This window comes from Podarcis cretensis (genome assembly GCF_951804945.1).
Source record: "Podarcis cretensis genome assembly, chromosome: 14".
Lineage (NCBI taxonomy): Eukaryota > Metazoa > Chordata > Lepidosauria > Squamata > Lacertidae > Podarcis > Podarcis cretensis.
In genome coordinates this window covers 31,525,262-31,547,195 of record NC_137183.1, presented here as the reverse complement: position 1 = coordinate 31,547,195, position 21,934 = coordinate 31,525,262, and the positions used below count along the sequence as shown (strand labels likewise).

The 21,934-nt window shown below is 47.1% G+C and overlaps 1 protein-coding gene across 1 annotated transcript; it reads left to right on the top strand.

Moving 5' to 3' along the window:
* The first annotated feature begins 854 nt into the window (after positions 1-854).
* On the top strand, positions 855-21,309 carry LCMT1 (leucine carboxyl methyltransferase 1). The gene is made up of 11 exons (XM_079953614.1): positions 855-1,082; positions 2,947-3,038; positions 3,602-3,723; positions 4,892-4,968; positions 6,817-6,878; positions 10,548-10,650; positions 13,774-13,894; positions 16,434-16,535; positions 17,255-17,346; positions 17,759-17,856; positions 20,327-21,309. The coding sequence occupies exons 1-11, from the start codon at positions 1,003-1,005 to the stop codon at positions 20,347-20,349; spliced, it is 972 nt and encodes a 323-aa protein (XP_079809740.1). The 5' UTR covers positions 855-1,002; the 3' UTR covers positions 20,350-21,309.
* The last annotated feature ends 625 nt before the right edge of the window (positions 21,310-21,934 follow it).

Below are 21,934 nucleotides of genomic sequence, written 5' to 3'. Positions count from 1 at the left end.
TTTCCGGAGGAGGCGCCTTCTTTCTTCTTATTCTCTGAGTGGGGAGCGGGAGTGCATGAGACACTTCCTACCTCACAGGGTTGTTGTGAGGATAAAGTGGGCAGGGGAGGGAGGAAATAATGTACGCTACTTTGATCCCCATGGAGGAGAGAATGTGAAATATAAATGTTACTATTAATAATTTATTTATTACCCGCCCTTCACCCTAAGATTCCCGGGTGTGTTACAGCATTAAGAAGAATTTGAAACAACTATTATAAAAAAATAAAAAGAACACCGAGGAGGACAGGAGGAATAACTGCTATTTATTTACTTATACTAGGTTATTGCTTTTCATTTCGAAATAATTCGGAAGTGGGGTATGGGGGGGGGAACACAACGAAATCGTACGGTGTTATCAGTAGCAAGTAAAGTGTGTGGGAACCAAGTAGGTATTTTCGTGAAGAGCAGTGGCACGGGTTCAACTCAAAAGGTTGGGTGAATAAGTAGGTTGGTGCCAAAATCTTATCAGACTTTCTGTGCTTGGGGCACCTCTTTACATTGACACCTGACTTTTTCCATGCGAGATGTGGAGGTTGACTAGCCCCGTATCCCGAGAGACTACAATTCCCACAGTATCTAGCGTCTGTCCTCATTGGCTGAATCCACCGTGGAGCTGTCAAAACACTGGCGGCGGTTCCGCCCTCTTAGCGAGAGACTACATTTCCCGGCAAGTCCTTCGACCCTCCCGGCGGCACTTCCCAACCTTGATTGGTTTCCGCGTGGAACTGACAAAGCCTCTGCCCAATGAAAAGTGCAGCGGCGATGAGGTGTGGGCAAGGAACCTTGACCCGTCTCCGTCGACCAATAGAAACCGCGCAGGCGTGGGCCAATGTGCATGGCCGTTGCTGGCAGGTGAAGAAGCGGTGCTCTGAGGGGTGCAGCGGTGGCAGCGGCCCAGGCATGGGTAGCTCGTGCTCTTCTTCTCTCTTGACCTGATCCAAACTTGCTCTCCGGCCGGCGATGGCGAGCACTTCCCGGGACGTGGAAATCAGCGACGAGGCCGTGAGGGGCACCTGCGACGACGCCTCCCTCTGCAAGCGGTGAGCGAGCGAGGGAGGAGCCTCGGGAGCTGCGCCCACTCCTTTCAACGACCCTCCCACCTCATGGGAACGGGGCGGGGCCAAGGGGGAACCAGGTCGGATCAGGCCCATGACGTCACCCCTGGGGATGCTCTTCCCTATCTCGTTGCAGAAGAAGAGCACCTCCCCGGGCTTATTGTATTGTTGTCATTACAGTGGTACCTCGGGTTACAGATGCTTCAGGTTACAGACGCTTCAGGTTACAGACGCTGCTAACCCAGAAATCGTGCTTCAGGTTAAGAACTTTGCTTCAGGAGTAGAACAGAAATTGTGCAGCAGCAACGCAGCGGCAGCGGGAGGCCCCATTAGCTAAAGTGGTGCTTCAGGTTAAGAACAGTTTCTGGTTAAGAACAGACCTCTGGAACGAATTAAATTCTTAACCCAAGGTACCACTGTAGTAGGGGCTCTTCATTTGCCTAGGGGCGTTAAGCAAAATGAGAGGCATGTGTATGAGTGAAAAAAGAGATGGCTTGGTATGGAGAACCGTTGCCCTATGGTAGAGCATCTGCTTTGCATGCAGAAGGTCCCAAGTTCAATCTCCAATGATGGCACCCAGTGCTGGATTTATGTACAGTGGTACCTTGTTTTAAGAATAGACCTGTTTACGAATGATTTGGTTTATGAACTCCGCAAAACCGGAAGTAGAGTCCCGGTTTGCGAACTTTACCTCAGTCTAAGAACGAAATCCGAACGGTGGAAGGGCACCAGCGGCGGGAGGCCTCATTAGGGAAAGCTCGCCTCGGTTTAAGAATGGTTTTGGTTTAAGAACAGACTTCTGGAACAGATTAAGTTCGTAAAACGAGGTACCACTGTATAAGCTAATCAAGCTATAGCTTAGGGCCGCACTCTCTTGGGGGCCCCCAAAAAAATAAAGGAAAGAAAATCTGGATGTACATTTCCAAAATATAAGATAAAAAACAAATAACAACCTACATACAGCAACAGTGCTTTGTGTTGTGTAGGCTCCTATGATGTAAATAATGGGCCTCGCCTGCTAGCCGGTACCCTAAAATATCACTGGTTTGCTCATTTCTATATATAGGGTGCCTACATTCTGCATTGACTGGTTGCATGGCAACATGTGCAAATGGCTTTAGATACCTATTAGGTCCATCAATTACCATATAGCATATATTCAACACAAAAAAACAGCGACAATTTGTTGTTGACAAAGGACAGCTGGACATATAAAGGGCCCCATTACCTTCCAGAGCTTAGGGCCTCATCAAACCTAAATCCAGCCCTGACGGCATCTCCACACAGGGCTAGTAGAAACTCTGGTCTGCAACCCTGCAGAGTCGCTGCCAGTCAGTGTAGGTATTACTGAATCAGTAAGACCAATGGGTTGACTTGGTATATAAGCCATTGCCCTGCGTCTTCATACTGTGCATTATTAAACGATAAGAACATAAGACGAGCCTGCTGGATCAGGCTAAAGGGGGCTCATCTAGTCCATCATCCTGTTCTGACAGTGGCCAACCAGATGCCACATTGGGAAGAGGTCCACAAGCAGGACTCAGGCCCAACTGTGCTCACCCCTCCTGTGGTTTTCAGCAACTGGTGTTCAAAAGCATTGCTTCAGTGGAGGCAGATCCTGGCTAGCAGTTGATCCACTGTAACCACATCAGTGACATTTGTAAGCTGCTCTGGGAGGTTTTTTTTAAAAATGGCTAAAGAGAGGAATTAAAATGCTTTCAGTAAAGTAATAAGAACGTAAGAATCCCCTTCATAGATTGGATCAAAGTCCACACCCTCCAGAATTATATTTTTGACTGACCATGGATTCCAACCTTGTCAAGAAGGCCTTTCTCTTTCCCTTGGGCAGATATGCAGTAAACGTTGGCTACTGGAAGGATCCTTACCTTGATTATTTTGTGAGGCTGCCAAAAGAAAGGAAGGCACCTGAAATCAGCCGTGGTAAGTTTGTATGCAAGTATGAGTCCAAAGTGGGCTCCATGAGCCACATACATACATACATACTCTATTTGTATACTGCCTTTCCACAATTCAAACCATACTCAAGACGGCTTACAACTTGAAAACAAAATACATAACTAAAACATAACAAAAGTAGTCATAAACAATAAATAATACACAACCAAACTGAACAATTTTCGCATAAATCAAAACAAGATATAAAATAAAGATACAGAAAAGCAACAGCAACCCCCCCAAACAACACACCCTAAACAACACACCAGCCCAAGAGTCTGTTCAGCAGCCTCAACTTTTGTAGCTGTAGTCAGGGTTCTGCTCTCCGAGGCTAGGTGGAAAAGGCCTGTAAGGCAGGGAGCAGATCTGCCAGGACTCACTGCTAAGACTGTATGTTGGACAAACATGTCTGTTGGACCAGGGCAGGTGTTGTTATTTTCTCTTAAAGCTATGACAACATTTTGCAAGATGTACTCAGAATTGACAGATATACTCTGTCAGCTCTTGGCTAGCATTGTTTCATTCTTACAGTACTGTTTTTCTGTTAGGTTATTATGCCCGTGTCCAGGGAGTTGGCCGCTTACTTAAGGCATTCTTGCAGAAGACTGAATGCAACTGCCAAATTATCAACCTGGGGGCTGGCATGGACACTCTGTTCTGGAAATTAAAGGTGAGAAATTATGCATTGTTAACGTAAGTGCAAAGAAGGAATTTTATAGCTCCAGGGGAGCCTCTAGTGGTCACTTACAAAAGTATTTTTGTTTCTGGGCTTTTATTACGGTAATCTATATCTAGTAAAGGGACGTGGGTGGTACTGTGGGTTAAACCACAGAGCCTAGGACTTGCCGATCAGAAGGTCGAATCCCTGCGAGGGGTGAGCTCCCGTTCCTCGGTCCCTGCTCCTGCCAACCTAGCAGTTCAAAAGCACGTCAAAGTGCAAGTAGATAAATAGGTACCGCTCCAGCAGGAAAGTAAACGGCGTTTCCGTGTGCTGCTCTGGTTTGCCAGAAGCGGCTGAGTCATGCTGGCCACATGACCCGGAAGCTGTATGCCGGCTCCCTCGGCCAGTAAAGTGAGATGAGCACCGCAACCCCAGAGTCGGTCACGACTGGACCTAATGGTCAGGGGTCCCTTTACCTTTACTTTATATCTAGTAAAACAACCCAGAGCAGTGTATTTCAGTCTGGTTCCTCGGTGTTATTAATGGGGGCATGGTCTGCTGAAAGATGGCCTATCCACTCATTGTTGCTCTTCTCCCCTGCATTTGTAGCTCCAGGTGAGTTTGGTTCCTGTGGGGGGAATCTCAAGGCTAACAGGCTGGGCTTGCACCATGCATGACGGAGATGTCTAGCTCAGTTTCCCCCAACAAAATGGTGTCCTGATGCTTTCCCAGCAGAGTGGTTGGGGAAACCCAGCCAGATGGGCGGGGTAGAAATAAATTATTATGGTTATTATTATTATCTTATTTTATTTTGGATTCTAATCCCCATCTGATGGGAGCTGCAGTCCAAAATGTGGCCCTGCTTGCTGGGGGTGATGGGATTTGTAGTCCAAAGTAGGCATTCTGGTTGGTGCAAATGAGAACTGTAGTCCAAAACATAGCTGTGGTGCTGGAGCTGATGGAAGTTGTAGTCTAAAACACCTGCAGAACACTGGGTTGGGCAATGCTGCTCTAGAACATACACAAAGCTTCCTCAGTGTGTCACTGGGGAAAGGGTTTCTAAAAAGTAGACAGCTTGAAAACTACTGACCTGGGACATAGCTGAGATGCTGAATTGTGTGCCTCTTCATGAGCTGAATGTCTGGCTTCTCCCTCCCCACCCCCTAATCCCTTTCAGGATGAGAATCTGCTTCCAATAAAATATTTTGAAGTTGACTTCCCATCTATAGTCACAAGGAAAATCCACAACATCAAGTAAGTGCCTGGGTGTGTGCTCTTGACTGAGATGAACAGGTTTTTCGGTTTTGAGAAGAAAAGTTGGGGCCAACTCTCACTAGTCATGACGCGTCAGTGCCCCCCTCCAGAAAATAACAACTATCGTTATCTTTTTAGGTTTTTTACGTACCCTTCACCATGAGGTCCCAGGGTCGGTTACAATAATTTAAAATAACAGTGTTAAAATCTGTTAAATTTAGTCAAGAGAATAGGGTAGGTCCTAAAACATGTATTTCTCGGGCTTCAAAGGCCAGGTTAAATTGTTACATGGTCTTGCCTATTGGGGGGTGGGGCAAGGATGAAAAAAAATGTATGTGACTGTGCAACTGTGAAGGGCTGAGATTACTTTGGCATGCAAATATAGTTCTGAAAAATATCAAGTCTTTTCCCCCCAAAGAGTCTTAGTCCTACTCAGAGTAGACCCATTGAAGTTAATGGACATGTTTAGCTTAGGTTCATTCATTTCAGTGGGTCTATTACCCTGTGTGTTTGGTTGTAGGGTCTTGGGGCAAAGTTCCACCTCCTTCAGGGTGCAACATTCTGTATAAATACATGCACAAAGCTTGTAAGGTTTAGGTCAGATTCAGATTTTCTCTGTTTAAAAGGATTCTGTCAGTTTCACTCTTGAAGGACTACTGTATCCTATCCAGGCATGTCCACTCAGAAGGAAATCTTCATTGATTTTACTTATTCCCCACTTATAGGATTGCAATCTTAATTATTCTTTGTAAGTTTCTTTTTTCTGGACCCAAACAAACGTGTTACAGTTTGCCAGTTGGTTGGGCAAGTTCACATGTTACTGACTTGCAACTGTGTACTCACTTATTGATGTTATAGAATAATGGAATTGTAGGGTTGGAAGAGTCCCAAAGGGTCATCTAGTCCAAACCCCTGTAAGTATAGTTATTAGTATCAGCCAACTGTAGCTCTCTGCAGTGTGTATTTTTAATCCTAATATTGTTGTGAGGTGCTTCAAAAGCCTGGTACAGGATTGTAAAGTTGAGTATAAATGCTAGAATGAATGAAAGTGAAACGGCTCCTGTACCAAATGTTAGGGTCTTAGCAGGTCTGCTGTGGGGGTCTATAGCTTGTGAAAGGACCCTTAGTCTTGCCTAGTAAAGAGGGGATCATGCGTTGTCTTGAACATTGGCTGCACTGTGGGGAACAAGGTGCAGTAGTCCCAAGCCTTCGCTTTAAGCAAAGTATTCGAAATGAACTTGTGGAAAGGGCTTGCCGGATGTTGTGCAGTCTGAGAACTAACTGCTCCTTGTCAGTTTCAGACACACACAGGTTCACACAGAATCATAGAATTGTCAAGTTCAAAGGGGAACCACCAAGGATCATCTAGTCCAATCCCCTGCAATGCAGAAAGCAGGGGCATGTATTTTTGCAATATGAGAAGGGAAATGTCTCAGTGTGTCCAGGAGCCAATCCCTGCTTGCCTACCCTTTCCTGGACAGCACCCCCTGAATGGACCTTGCTTCCCTTCTTCCCTCCAGTAGAAGAAGGGTTGTGTCTCAATGGTTGAAGCATCTGCTTTGCATTCAGAAGGCTCCAAGTTCAGTTCCTGCTATCTTCAGGGAGGGCTGGGAGAGAACCTTTTCTGACACCCTGGAGAGCTGCTGCCAGTCAGTGTGGACAGTATTGAGCTAGATGGAACAATGCATCTTACTGCCCAGATGGTGTGAACACACAAGAGGCTGGGCTCTGCAGCAGTCAGGCCTAGTAATCTCTTTCCAGCAGGGGGCACACACGGCCTCTCTCTTTTTGCAACGACTCGCTGACTCCTTTTCCTTCTTTCCCTTTTTTTGTCCTTCTCTCCCACAGATCAAAACCTCCCTTGTCAAAACCAATTATGGAAAGCCATTCAGGGGAGTCTCTTCTAATGGGTGAGTCATCTTAAAAATCCATCGGTAAAGCAAGGTGGCATTTCTAAAGCTGCTACCACCTCCTCACTCTATTCTGCTATGTGGGCACCTTCTCAACGTTTCACAAAATGCACTTGTATTGCATTTAACCTTTTCTTTGCCTAGCTTTCTTATCAACCCATATTTGCTGCTCCTTGAATCAGCCTGTGAAAGAACTGCTCTTTGCCCCTTGCTGAAAGGTACTGGCACACTCTTGACTAGGAATGTTAGGGTTCTGCTGGGACTTCCTGTCTCTCCTCTCCCTCCACATTCCTAACAGTTTAAGAACATAAGAAGAGCTCTGCTGGATCACATGCAGCATCCTAGTTCTACAGTGGCCTGACAAGATGCCTGTGGGAAACCCGCAAGCAGGATTGGGGCACAAGAGTGCTCTTTCCACCCTTCCTTTTCCCCCACCAGGAACAGGCATTCAGAAACATTACTGCTTCCGACTGTGGGAGCAGAGCAGAGCCATCATGGCTAATAGCCACTGACAGCCTTCTCTTCCATGAATTTGTCTAATCCTCTTTTAAATCCTCTTTTAAAGCCACTGCCTCCTGTGGCAGTGAGTTCCATAGTTTAACTATGTGCTGCATGAAGAAGTGACGTCTCTGGCATTCGTCCTGCGTCTTCCAACATTCAGTGCCAGTGTTATGAGAGAGGTAGAGAAACGTTTCTCCATGCGCTTTCTCCATGCCATACATAACTTTTAAAACTTACGCCACGTCGCCTCTTATTTGCCTTTTCTCTAAACTGAAAAGTCCCAAATACTGCAAGTCTTCTTCACAGCAGAGTTGCTCCATCCCCTTGATCATTTTGGTTTCACTTTTCTAACTCTACAATATTATTTCTGAGGTGAGGTGGCCAGAACTGTACTGTACCCAATATTCCAAATGCAGCCATGCCATGGATTTGTATAAGAGCATCACAAACCCTGGCAGTTTTATTTTCAGTTCCTTTCCTAATGATCCGTAGCATGGAATTTGCTTTATTTTTCACAGCTGCTGCACAGTGGGTTGACATTGATCTTATAATTCTCTGCTGCTTGCTTGTTCTTTTGCTGCCTAGGAAAGGAAAGCCTTTCAGGAATGACAGCCGTTACCTTCCTCCGCCTCCGTTGATGGCAGGAGCCTTCCTCCGCATGCTTCGTTGGGTGTCGCCAAATAGATCTGTGCTGCCCTTGACAGCATTGTCCGTTAGTTGCTAAGGCTGCTTTATCTTGTTTTGGCTTCTCGGGCAAATGAGTCCAAGAGTTAACAGCTAAAAAAACTGGCCAGTGGTGATGCATGGCAGGTGGGAGATCGGAGGGAGGTTTCAGACATTAGAGAGGCATAACTCTGAAAGAGCATCCCTCTAACAACAAACCTAGTTTCAGAATTGAACTGGTAGTTTTGGGGTACGCTCTTATAGAAACGTAGAGTTGGAAGGGAGTTGTAATGCAGGAATCACAGCTATAAAATCCCTGACAGGTGGCCACCCAACCTCTGCTTAAAAACCTCCCAGGAAGGAGAGTCCACCACATTCCCAGGTAGTCTGTTCCGCTGTCAAACAGCTTTTCCCATTGGAAAGTTCTTCCTAATGTTTCGTCTTAATCTCCTTTCTTGTAATTTGAATCTGTTGGTTTGGGTTCTACCCTCTGGAGCAGCAGAAAACAAGCTTGCTCCATCTTTCATGTGCTAGCCCTTCAATTATTTGAAGATGGCTTTCATATCACCATCTTATGATTTTGTCCTGTGCTCATACTGCCCCCCTCCCCAGTTTTGCCTTGCTGGGGTTATTGCCACCACTGGAGACTAGGGGACTTGGAAACTGCCACATTTCTCCAATATTTTGTAGTATTTGCAATCAATATCCTTTTATTGTTAGTAATGAAGCAGGAAATTTTCTGCGGGAAAATATAAACTGGGAAATGTTCTCCACCCGCCCTCCCCAAATGCCCAGGCTTGATAGCCAGATTCCCTCTCCTTTCCTGCCCTGATGAGGAACATACCATTTCATCTTACAGAAACCCTAAATGGTCTTTCCTAGCCTCTTCAGGAATGTTTTGCCAATCCTGGAGTTTCAGAAACCTAGTTTCAGAATTGAGTTGGTAGTATGGAGGAAAGCTCATATAGAATCTTATAGTAGTAGACTAGGAAGGGATCCCTAAGGGTATTTTAGTCCAACCCCGTGCAATGCAGAAATCACAGTGAAAAAATCCCTGACAGATGGCAATCCAACTTCTGTTTAAAAACCTCCAATCACCTCGACCGTGTTGCCTCTCTAGCCACGGGTGCTCTGCTCTCTCCTGCTTCAGCTGACGAAATCTCCTCCGACACCTTTCCTGCCCTGCCGCATCTTTCTGCTCCGTGAGCCCCAAATGGTTTGGTTGCTTCCTGGTTCCAGGGCAGTCTTCTTGCTTCATAAAGCACAGCACCAGTCTAGAGTATGGACTCTCGAGGAGCAGGCTTTCCTCTCACAAGGAAGGTTGTTGTTGTTTTTTACTCTGAAAGCAAGCTTTCCAGCAGTTTGACAACATCTCCATATCTAACTGAAGGAAAGAATGAAGATGTGAATTTTCTCCTTGCTTTGCTGGAAATTCCTCGAGGGGAGCTGCTTCTCCTTGAACAGGGATGAAAAACCCATGTCTCTCCAGACATCATTTGACTCCAAATCCCATCATGCCTAGCTTTTGGGCATACTGGCTAGGACTAATGGGAGTTGGAGTCCAGCAACATCTGGAGAGCACTGATGCCTGGTTCTCTTTGGAAGGTGGTTTTCTGCTGATGGGCTTTTGGTAGCTGGGGATAACCTGGCAGGGTGCTTTTAAATGTGTGCTTTTAAAAGTTTAACCGGGTAGATTGCAAATGGTTGAGAAGTGTCTATCAGTTGTAGAACAGGTGTGGGGAGCCTCTGGATCTCCAAATGTTGATGAACTGCAACTCCCATCATCCCTAGCCATTGACCATGCTTGCTGGGTCTGGTAGGAGTTGTGGTTTAGCCACATTTGGAGGGCACCATGTTGGAGAAGGCTGGTGTAAGGCAAGAATGGGAGAATTCCAAGTACATCCAGGTTCCTAAGAACTCGAAATTTGCCAGCCTTGGTATCCTTGGAAAATACTACTCATGCCTCTGGATGAGATGTGTTTTTTTCCAATCTCTTTTAAAATCCCATCACCAGATAATATTTTTCAGCAGTCAATGACGTTTGCTTTTGTGAACGCAATTTAGTGCCATGTCACGGCCATAAAATCCCTCAAATCTTTAAAAGTGCTACAGCTTTGATGTGTTGGGTTTGGAGAAATGAGAGCATTTAAGTCAGCCTTTTAAATACTAGTCACAAATTTTAGCTGGCTTGTATTATTAACATCATCATCTATTTTATGTCCCACTTACTTGCCGTTCCAACACGTATAAATACACAAAATTTAAAAACCATCCTGTCAGAACATTAAACATTGACAGTTAAAATGTGCAGTAAAAAAAGCCCATTAAAACAGCACAACAGTTAAAACAGTTCCCTAATGTAGGCATTTGTGGCCTCGGAGGGAGAGAAAGCAGCAACATCTGCAAAGTTCCTCTCGCTGGTCACCTAACTGTGATTTTCATTTTTTGCTTGCCTTGGGCAAGTAGTGATAAATGAAAGGGCTTTAACTGCTGCTTCCTCTACAGATGCTCATAGCCTGGACTCCAGCCGCTACGCCATTGTTGGTGCAGATCTCCGAGAGCTGCCCAAACTAGAGGAAAAGCTGAAGAAATGCAACATGGATCCACAGTAAGACTGGAGTGCAAAGGCTTCTGGGAATGTTCTGGGTAATGTGCTGCCTAGGAGGTAGCAATTCACAGTGTTCAAAACTTCCATTGTTCTAGGCGCCTTTTGCGACAGGGAATTTCATTAGCGCGAGCAGTTTCTGAGCTCTGGGTGCAGTACTGCACCTAAGATTTCAGATTACAACTGCAGAGTGGAAGGAAAGGAGGACCTTTTTCTGTCTCCCCGCTTACAGCTACTCTCTGAAGACTGGATAAGAGACTCTCTTAAGAATATTAGGGGGGTGGGGCAGGGGAAGGACTAGACCATGTGAAAAATGAACACAATATTTTACCTGCAGTTCATTCATTTCTGCAGTTCATTCAGCTTTGTATTCTTGTTATACGAAAACACTGTGCTTAGATATTCCGTTGTTGGGCCCACACCCTAGGTTTAAGGTGCCATTTAGTGCCCAGCTTTCATATCTCAGTTTCTAACACTGGTGATTCAGCCTGGTTTTTAAAAGCTGTGGATGTTGTTCAGATACACAGAGTGTAAGAAAATTGTTTCAGTGCAGCAGCCTTTGCCAACCTTGCCTCCAATGTTCTGGACTACAGCTCTCAGCAGCCCCAGCCAGCACAGGTGTGCTGCTGGGAATCGTGGTCCAAAACATCTGGAGGGCACCAGGTTGTCAAAGGCTGCAATGCAGCATTGAGTTTTACTACAGCAGTGTCAAGCAGGACATGTTTGTGGTTCTTGCTCCTTCAGTTTTGAGACTTAAATGAGCCTGGCTGTCCTGATCCAGAAGATTTATGTTTTCCAGGCTACTGATTGTGTTTGCTGGAATGCGTGCAGTTACATTGCCCTGGGGTCAGGTTGCTCTGACTGCGTTTCTTGGGTCCAATGACTATTTGCTCAGTTGCCATCCTAGCAAGGCATGCATATATCTGCAGAGGCTATTTTCCGGCCTCTGATTTCTGTTTTAGATACTGCTATAAGTTGCCCTCCCATAAGGCTGAGAGGTGAATCAAATCCTCTCTTCTCCACCCCCTCTCCTTTCTGCTAGGGGGATGTGCCCTCAACTAAAAAATGCCCCTTCATGGTTTGGGCTTCTCTGTGGACCTCAGGAGGTGAACAGAGATAGGATTTCCAGATCATTGTGGTGTGCAGACTACAGACCGAGCAGAAATGTGTCTGTAGGCAACGTAAGCAGTGTGGAGCTACAATTCATGCAGGGTAAGGCTACCCTGTGCTCTGCCTCCACAGCAGGAGGCAGCAATGCTTCTGAATACCAGTTGCTGGAAACCGCAGGAGGGGAGAGTTGCTCTTGAGCTCAGGGCTTGCATGAGGGTTTCGCTTTGGGGCATCTGGTTGGCCACTGTGAGAACAGAATGCTGGATTATCTGGACCCCCTTTGGCCTGATCCGGCAGAGCCCTTACATTCTTTCTGCTTTCCCACACCTTTCCTCCCTCTCTTTTCTCCCCCACCTGCCCACCCAGCCTCCATATAGAATTCCTTTGGCTCCTAGCAGTTGGTTTTGCTTGTTGCTGTCAGTATCTGAAAGCAGCCCTGCAAGCAAAGAGATTACTCATTGGTTTGAGTCATGCTGATGGAGTGGTGGGTGGGCAGTTTCTGGCTTGCTGGGCTAATGGAGAGAGGAGAGGGAGCTGAGCTGACCCCTTCCTCCTACTGCTGCTACACCACGTTCTTAACAGCTGATCAGAAGGCAAAGACCCCTTTCTGCCGATTTGCTTTATTTCTATGTGAAAGGAACTTGCAGGGAAGGTTATCAGCACCACGCTCTAACCAACTGAGCTATCCACTTGGATTGGTCCACCTGGCTCAGTATTGTCTGCACTGACTGGCAGTGGCTCTCCAGGGTTTCAGGCAGGGAGTCTTTCCTAATGTTCACCTGAAGATGTCATTGGGGATTGAACCAGAGGCCTTCTGTCTGCAAAGCAGATGATTCAACAGCTGAGTTAAGGCTCTTCAGCGGAGCCAAGCTGAAAACACCTCACTCTTTCCCCCCTTCCCCTGAATCACACAGCTTGCTGGACACTTTTAGAGTGAACAGCTTTTCACCTCCTTGTTGCCGGAGCCCTGGATAGCTTGGTGTAGATTAGCCTTCCCCTCAAACCTGGTGCCCTCTGGAAATTTTGGATTACAACCCCCATCAGCTCCAGGTGGGGCTGGGAAAGACGCCTTATGGAATTGAGCCTAGGACTTGCCGATTAGAAGGTCGGCGGTTCGAATCCCCATGACGGGGTGAGCTCCCGTTGTTCGGTCCCTGCTCCTGCCAACCTAGCAGTTCAAACCCACATCAAAGTGCAAGCAGATAAATAGGTACCACTCCGGTGGGAAGGTAAACGGCGTTTCTGTGCATTGCTCTGGTTCGCCATAAGTGAGTTAGTCATTCTGGCCACATGACCCGGAAGCTGTACGCCGGCTCCCTCGGCCAATAAAGTGAGATGAGCGCCGCAAACCCAGAGTCAGCCACGACTGAACCTAAAGGTCAGGGGTCCCTTTACCTTTACCAAGCAGTGGTGTGGCTTGGTAAAAGGCAGCTTTCTGTGTTGTCCTTCTCTGATGCTCTTGAAATTCTGGGATACCAGAGGAGAAAACACACACAGAGAGCATTGCAAGGGATTGGATTGGATTGGGTCCCATCCAGCTCTACAGTTCTATGATTATAAAAGGTAAAGGTAAAGGTACCCCTGCCCGTACGGGCCAGTCTTGACAGACTCTAGGGTTGTGCGCTCATCTCACTCTAGAGGCCGGGAGCCAGCGCTGTCCGCAGACACTTCCGGATCACGTGGCCAGCGTGACGAAGCTGCTCTGGCGAGCCAGCGCAGCACACGGAAACGCTGTTTACCTTCCCGCTAGTAAGCGGTCCCTATTTATCTACTTGCACCCAGGGTGCTTTCGAACTGCTAGGTTGGCAGGCGCTGGGACCGAGCAACGGGAGCGCACCCCGCCGCAGGGATTCGAACTGCCGACCATGCGATCGACGAGTCCTAGGCGCTGAGGTTTTACCCACAGCGCCACCCACGTCCCGCGTCTATGATTATATGTATATATAATTCACCATGTATTTATACTGATCTTGTTCTCTTCCCCTCCCTCTTTCTTCCCCCTCCCCAACTTAAAAGTTTGCCAACTCTCCTGTTAGCAGAATGTGTCCTGATCTATATGACCCAAGACCATTCTGCGAACCTCCTCAAGTGGGTGGCTGGCATGTTCCAGACTGCCATGTTTATCAACTACGAGCAGGTAAGCCCAAGCAGTGGTAGTCTTCCTATGCTCCTCACTATGGCAAGGGCCTCAAGTACTAATCCCTCATTTGAAACACGGAAAGCGGGAATGGTGGGAGAGAGGGAGGGAGAGAGAGAGAGAGAGGATGCTCTGTGCTTTTGGCCATGAGTGGTATCCAATGGTAGTCACACTCAAAGTAGACCTACTGAAAACAATGAACCTCAAAGGCCGTCTCAGCCCCTGCCTGCACAACGGATCCCTGCATTCTGCACATCCCATCCTGCCTGGAGGTGTCCATTGAGCACAGTGTCAGAATCTAGCCTTTAGCTTGGTGGCTCCTGCCCCTTGGAACTTGAGCAAGACAGGCTTTTTCTTGATTGCGTTTTAGGTGCCTGCCAAAGGCATTCCTCTTCCTGCAAGCTTCTAAATGGAGATCTTTATCCCAGTTGATATCATTATTGGATTTGAATTGGTTTTATGTACATGCTCATGTTGATGTTAAACTGTATATGTGTGTGTGTATAATGTATTTTTCCTATAGTTTTTTATATGTATACAATTGCTTTGACAGTTTTTATATATGAAGCTGTTTTGGTATGTTTTGATTCCACTGCAAATCGCTTTGGGGTGCGTTATGAGCTGCAATTTATAAATGAAATACTGTAATTTAATTCAGTGGGACTACTCAAAGTAGGCCTAACATTGGATACCATCCCAGAAGCATAGGCATTCCAGCAAAGGTTTGGGTTAAGGATTTACCTCTGGGAGACTGCAGAGTTTCTGAAGGTCAGTGCCCCAGAACAATTGGAGACCAATTCCGTTTCTGCCCAGTTATTTGTTTTGTGTCCCCACCCACCCACCCACCCACTCACCCACCCACCCACCCACTCACTCACCCCCAACACTCCAGCGGAGTCCCTTTTAAGTGCAGGACTCAATATGTATATGTATATGTATATGTATATGTATATGTATATGTATATGTATATGTATATGTAATGTGTATGCTGAGCAAAACAGCTGCTGAGTCAGAGGTGGCCGAACTCAAGGAACCCGCATTGTGAGCAATCTTATGTAACTTTATGGAACGTTAATCATGTTGTGCTTTCTGTGGTTTTGGCAGCTTGAATAGAGCAGGGGGGTGGGGGAAGTAGCTGAGCTGCAAGCCAAGTCCACATGAAAAGAAGAAACTGCTGGTTGCTGAGTGAGGGCGGAAATGCAGATGAGAGGTTTGATACGCCAGCTTTGGCTGTGAATTCAGACGGAGGTGGCAGTTGAAGGAAAGGTTTCTACTGATCCGCTGGAGCTGGCTGCTTTCCCGTCAGATCCCAATCCCATCAGCATTCAGAGAAGGGAGCATTCCAGGGTTAAGACGCTCATGAAGCAGCCATTCGTGTAGTGTTTTCACCCTGTTGCCATGGGTGCTTTACTTTATTTTTTAAAACCATTCTGTAACTTCTATGCACCTGTCAGGCACAGCTGGTGATAGTAAAAAGTCTTTCGGCTTTTGCCAGCCAGATGTTTCAGACTACAACTCTTACCGGCACTGGCTTGGAGCTATTGGGAGTTGTAGTGGAAAACAGCTGGAAGGCAGCAGGTTTGGGGGACGGCTAGTCTAAATGGAGTTGTGGGCCCCACCTGTATTCATCATCATGTTTGGGGCAGGAAAAACATAAACATCTCCATATGTCCCCTCCATCTTGCTTGTGGATTAGATCACAACTTTTCGTTGCCTGGATTTAGTGAGGCTGTTTTGGTGCACCAAAATGCGTATTTTATGGAGAAAGATACATGCAAAATGTAAATGTTCAGATGGATGCATTCAAAGGCGCATATTTTACACAAAGAGTGCATACAAAATGCCTGCTGATGTAATACAGACTTCTCTTGCACTTTTTCGAAAAATCTGCACCAAATGGGATGTAAAGTACTTCTGATTGAGTGCAACAGGTCTGAAATGGGTCAAAATTCCCTGGGCCCTTTCCCTGTTCTGCATACGAAACCAACCTCCACACTTCCGCAGTGGGTTTGCAATGGGGGATTCTTTCTTTCTTTCTTTCTTTCTTTCTTTCTTTCTTTCTTTCTTCTTTGCAGAATTTATGTACTGCTTTTCAGGTGGACCTCACAAAGTGGTTTACCTAAAGTTATTACAACAATAGGCATTGAGCTTTTTTTAAAAAAAAAAGTTACAAAAGAATGGAAAAGACAACTTGCTTGTTGAGAAAAAGCGCTTGCCTTTTCTTCTCCTCCCCCCTCAGAATAAGGCAGTCCTTCAAATGCAGGTGGCAGTTGGGGGAGGGCAGGAGGGAGTGGGCACCACGGGAACTGGAGGGCAAGAGCTGCACAAATCATGGTGGTAAGAAAAATGTGGTGTGTGGATCTAAGGATTTGAGACTTCTGGGCTGGAGTTCTTCCTGCGATAAAGGAGAGCATGTGAGTGAGTCCCTGGGCACACCTGCTCCCTGAATAAGAGGTGTGTGTGGGGGGGGTCCTGGTTCTTAGGCAGGAGACCTTCTCCCCCAGCTCCCTTTCAGCCAGTCTTCTGTACCCTCCCCAGGTGAATATGTCTGATCGATTTGGGCAAATCATGGTTGAGAACTTGCAGAGCCGGAAGTGCAGCCTGGTTGGTGTGGATGACTGCAGATCTCTGGATTCCCAGGTCAGATGTTCTGAGTGGGTGAGGTGGCCTTTTTTGAGCAATTTACAGTGGTGCCTCGCAAGATGAAATTAATCCGTTCCGTGAGGCTCTTCGTATAGCGGTTTTTTCGTCTTGCGAAGCAAGCCCATTGACAGCTTAGCGGATTAGCGCTATTAGCAGTTTAGCGGCTTTTAGCAATCAGCTGTTAAGCGGCTTATCAGCGGATCAGCTGATAAGCGGCTTAGCGGCTTAGGAAAAGGGGGGAAAAGGGGAAAAAACCAGCAGGAACTCGCAAGACATTTTCATCTTGCGAAGCAAGCCCATAGGGAAATTCGTTTTGCAAAGCGCCTCCAAAACGGAAAACCCTTTCGTCTAGCGGGTTTTCCGTCTTGCGAGGCGTTCGTCTTGGGGGCACCACTGTATAATGCTTACCTCTGGGTTTCGCTGTGCTGTTTGAGATCACTCCCTCCCCCTGCCACCCCAATGGTCCTTTTTAAGTCTATTGGATAGTGCCTGTGCCTGTGCCTGTGCCTGTGCCTGTGCTGGGGGAGAAGGGAATATATCCCTGCGCCTTAGTTTCAAAGATGCATCATATATTTTAAGTTCCTGCCAAATTGTATTAAAAGGGTGGGTGCACCTGGGGCCCAGGGGTTTGCATCCTCCCTGCTTCTCCTCCTTCTATCTCGCCTGATGAAGAACCTGCCCTTCTGCTTATACTTCTCATTGGGTTCCCTTCACAGAAGGAACGTTTCCTGCAAAACGGCTGGGAAACAGCAAATGCCATCGATATGATGAAAGCCTACAATTGCTTGCCGAAAGATGATGTCAGAAGGTAAGCTCCTCCTCCTCCTCGCTCGTGCACCAATGGGAGTTGTAGTACTTGACTGCTCTTTTTTTTTTACTTATAAATTTATTGAATATATTTTGGCTTCACCATTTAAGGCAAGCCTCAGCAAGGCGCCTTACAGTAAAAATGGTGAAAGGAAAATTGACAACATAAGAAAAACTGTTTTAGGTAGGAAATAACAACAACAACTTCAACAACAACAACAGAAAAGAAGGTTTGTGGAGTACGAAAGTGTCTGGCTCACCGCTGCCTCATGAGCTTCAGGATTTGAATCCAGATCTTGTAGGGCCCAACCCAGCACTCTTGCTGCTGTCTTCTGCTCCAAGCTGGGTTGGAAGGTAGGGGTCTCTCTGTGTGTTTGTGTCTACTGCTATCCTTCCTATCTTCTTCCTTCCAGGATAGAAGCACTTGAGTTTCTGGATGAGAAGGAACTGCTCGAACAGCTCATGCAACATTACTGTCTGTGCTGGGCTACCAAGGACTCCAGTAGCCTGGGTGAGGATATGCTTTGGCGGGGTTCTCCTTGAGGGTTTGGAAGGGCTGGCACGGGTTCTCGTGAGAGGTCTTGGACACGTCTGTGGACCTGCTTGCCTCCAGCTGTACAAGGAGAGTAATTCACCCCCCCCCCCGCTTCCAATTTCACCGGGAACTTGATTCCATATGTGGTGCTCCTGTTCCCATAGGAATGCCAAGGTGTATGTTGGGGGAGGGAATGCAGACATCCTTGGTTCAAAGTGTCATTCCATGGAATGATCCTACAACACTTACGTTAAGCAATATATTGTCTAAGGGTGACCCATCCCACAGGATGCTTAATTTCTGTGCATTCATTTTCAATAAGCTCTGCCCATGTAGTAGAAGGGCAGTTGGACAACAGCTAGACCCCACGAGGGGTCATCCGAATGGTCATGCCTCTTGGCAACCACAGCATTTTGCTCCAGTACCTCTGCAGTGAGGAAGTTCCCACCCCAGGTGGGAACAGGCAGTGCTGTTCCAGGCTCAACGAGCACCTAATAAAAGGGGTGTGTGGCTGGGACTCTGCTGTTGCATCATTGGGCTCCGCCTGAACAGGGGAAGCAGGCTTGGGAAAACATTCTTTCTCTCCATTCCTCCCTCCCTCCCGCCACCCTGGTGAGATCAATTCCTGCATCTAACTTACCAATTTGCAAACACTCCAGATTTTTTGAGGGTTTGTGTGTGTTCCAATTTAAATTGCAGACCCTGGACAGGCAGGTGTGTGCAGACCTGGCCTCCCCCCTCCTCTCCTCTTGGTGTCTCCTGGTTGAGTGACTCATCCTATGAATGGACTTGACATGTCAAGGCGAAGGTCTTGGGTCAGTCCTCCATCAGCAGTCTGTGTGTCAGGAGGGTGCACAGAAAGGGCACTGTTTCCCCTCTGGTTGCGTCCAGAGGAGAAATGGTAAGTCCTGTTGGGACTGGCTTCGGAGAAGTGGAGTGCACACATCAGCCAATTTCCCAGCAGGGCTGTTTGCCATTATCTCTCTGGAGCCACCCTCCTGATTAGCAAATCCTTGGAGCTGCCTCTGTGTCCCTTTGGATTTCAGCTGGAGAAGAGGAAATCTGGAAGTGGGCCTCAAAGCCACATTTTTCCTACCTCTGTGCTACCCCAATCTGAGACAGCTAGATTGGGCAGCCTTTGCGAACCAGTTTCATTGTGAGAAGTGTCCATCTTTACTGTAGGTGGGGGAATTGCTCTGGTCAGCTCACCTACCCTCAAGGCAGTATCAGTGACCCTTGCATGTGGGCCCTTCCTGTGCTGTTCCAATAGAAAGCCAGATTCTCATGTAACAGTAATCTATGACTTGTCGTTATATATGAACCCTGCCCAGTAGCACGACTGTGGTTTGTTTGCTGCCGACAAAACATGATGATGAACCTTGGTTTGTTTTAAATGTGGCTTGGCATTGCATGGGAGCCCAGCACCCTTTCTTTAACCATGGTATGTTTAACCCTTCACCCAACTCAGATGCTCCCCAAGCGACAAAGGCAAGAGCAGCTGGAAAATGATCGCCTGTGGGGCAGCTCATGGTTTGTTGAGCAAGCCATGGTAATGCCTCTACACAGGTGCAGAATTACATTCTGGACCTCAGAAGATCTATTATACTCTGATTATTCATTACTAGCATTGGGCTCTTTCAGGGTCTCCTCACCCTAGTTTTTCCCTTCTCTTTCACTGGATTCCTAGGTGTGCTGGGATCAAAGGTAGAGAACAGGTTGGCAAGAGTATGAAGGGTCCTACCTCACCTTTTAAACTCTTTGTCCAGTGGACACTGTGTCCCAGCAGTCTGGCTGTGAGGGAAATGCATTCCTTAAGGGTTGTGGGTAGGAAGTTGTCATCACCAGACTTGAGAGCCCACATGGGGAGGGAGCCCAACACACCTCTGTTTGCTCAAGCAGGGGGGCGGTGGCAGCAGGGCAGACCTTGTAATAATTCTTTTAAGAGGGAGCCATGTTTTGCTTGGGTGTCCATCCTGCTACATTTGCCCTGTAACCTGCATATCCAGCTGTGATTCCAACTGATGACATTTTAAAGAGGGAAATAAAAAAGAGAGGTGAAAGTGCTCGGCTGCTTCTCTTCTGGAGGCTCTGGAATCAGCACCTTAGCGAATACTACTTTATGCAAAATGAATGTCAAATCGCCACTCTACCTTTTTTCCTAGAGACATTTGAGTCCTCTTCAGTCATCTGTTACTCCGTGTCCAAATGTATACCAGAGTTCAGTGCAGGATGTCTTGTTTCCCACTAAGGCAGGAATGCAGCCCTCTAGATACTCTTGGACACTAGTTCCCAGCAGCCAGGGGTGGACCAGGCTGATGGGAGCTGTGGTCCAACAACCTCTGGAGGACTCCAGGCTCTCCATCCCTGCCATAAGGTCTTACCTGTTTGTGCATCCAATTTAAACTGAACTGGATTTCACTGTCTGCCTGTCTTCTTCCCAAAATAGGCCTTGCGGAGATTGCTCTATAGTGCATTTGCTCCAGTGGAGCTCGAGGCGAATCTGCTGCCCCCTCCTGGTGGGGCTCTGCATGCATCAGTGCCAGCCTGCCCACCAGCCCTCCATCGCTGGTGTCCTGGAGAACTTGAGCAGTGGAGCATTTTGCAGGGACAGTCCCTCTCACTGCTGGCCCCGAGTCATCTTGCCATGTTTCAAATAAATCCCCAGTTTTGCAAGCAACTGAATAACAAGACTCTCTTCCCTTCTCTGCCTGCTCCTGGGACCTGTTCTTTGGAATTACTACAGAGAGGAGCATTTCGTGTTTTTCAGATGTGTTAGATGGTGGAAGTCTGGTGGTCCAAACGTGCTCATCCTCTCTGTTGCACTGAGCTGGGGAAGGTTGGTTGAGCCACTCTTGGGAGGGAGTGGAACATACTGGTGGGAAATATATGTTTATATTTTCTCCGTTGATCTTGAAGGCTCCCCTCCTGTCATGTGTGCCTCTCTTTATTTTGTGGGGTGTTTCTCCTAGTCTGTCCTCAGCCCCTGCTTCAGTAAGGTGTCTGTTCCCTCTGTGTGAACTTCATCAGTGGGGCTGGCCCACCCATGTGGCAGGATCCACAGGGGCAGCAGACCCGGCCTCAGAGGAATGCTTCTCCCCCTGTGGTGCCCTCCTTGGAGACTGGCTCTGCCTCCTCCTTGGCACCCCCCCAGTGCCACCTCTAGAGTGGCCCCTTGGCTAATAGTATGCACTGCTGGTCTCCTCCCACCCTTGTTCCCAATGTAGATCTTCCCTCCCCACCTTGTTCCTGATGTATATCGTCACTCATCCCTTCTTCCCTGACGGGTGGTATGCCATTTTGAGGTTTGCCTCAGGTGCCAAAATGTCTTGGGCTGGCCCTGCTCCTCAGCTGTGTCAAGGGCAGGCTGGCTGTGTTGAAATGTTCTCTTAACTCACCTGCAGCAAGGGTTAATAAACTGGTTTTTTGTAACATTGTGTACCGCCTTGTTTCTGCTTATCTCTTAAAAAGGGGTTGTTGTTTTTACTGCAAACATAATTAAAAGAAACAAGAAACATTGGCTACTGTTAGCAATAAAGAATAATTCATCAATCCTACTTCAAGCATATACAGTTAATATAAGTGGTCAGTGTGCTCAAAAATACATCCAAACACAATGGCTGAATGAATATAAGGTACTAGTGTTGCTCCTTGGGAAGGCTGTGAAATAAACAAAACAAAACAAACACCAGGGCAACTTTGAAATCTGGTTAAAACCAGTGCAGTTTTGAAACCATTGGCTAAAATCTGCGTAGTTTTGAAAGGTTTAGTCCACCATCTTGATTCAAAATGGTGTCCGATTGTATCCAAACATTGATGGACAGCTGCTCTTTGATCTCAGGGACCATCATGCAAAACTGCTTAAGAGAGGTCCAAATGCACGGCAAACAAAATATATAGGAATTATCTGAGAGGTTCCCCCCCCGTCTCCCAACCCTTGCAGCTTCCAACCGTGTAGGAGTCCCAAGCGCCCTATGTTCCTATGGAAAAGGCCCATCCACTATTCATTCCTATTGGGGGAAGGTGGAAGTGCTGGGATATGAAGCCAGCCATGTGC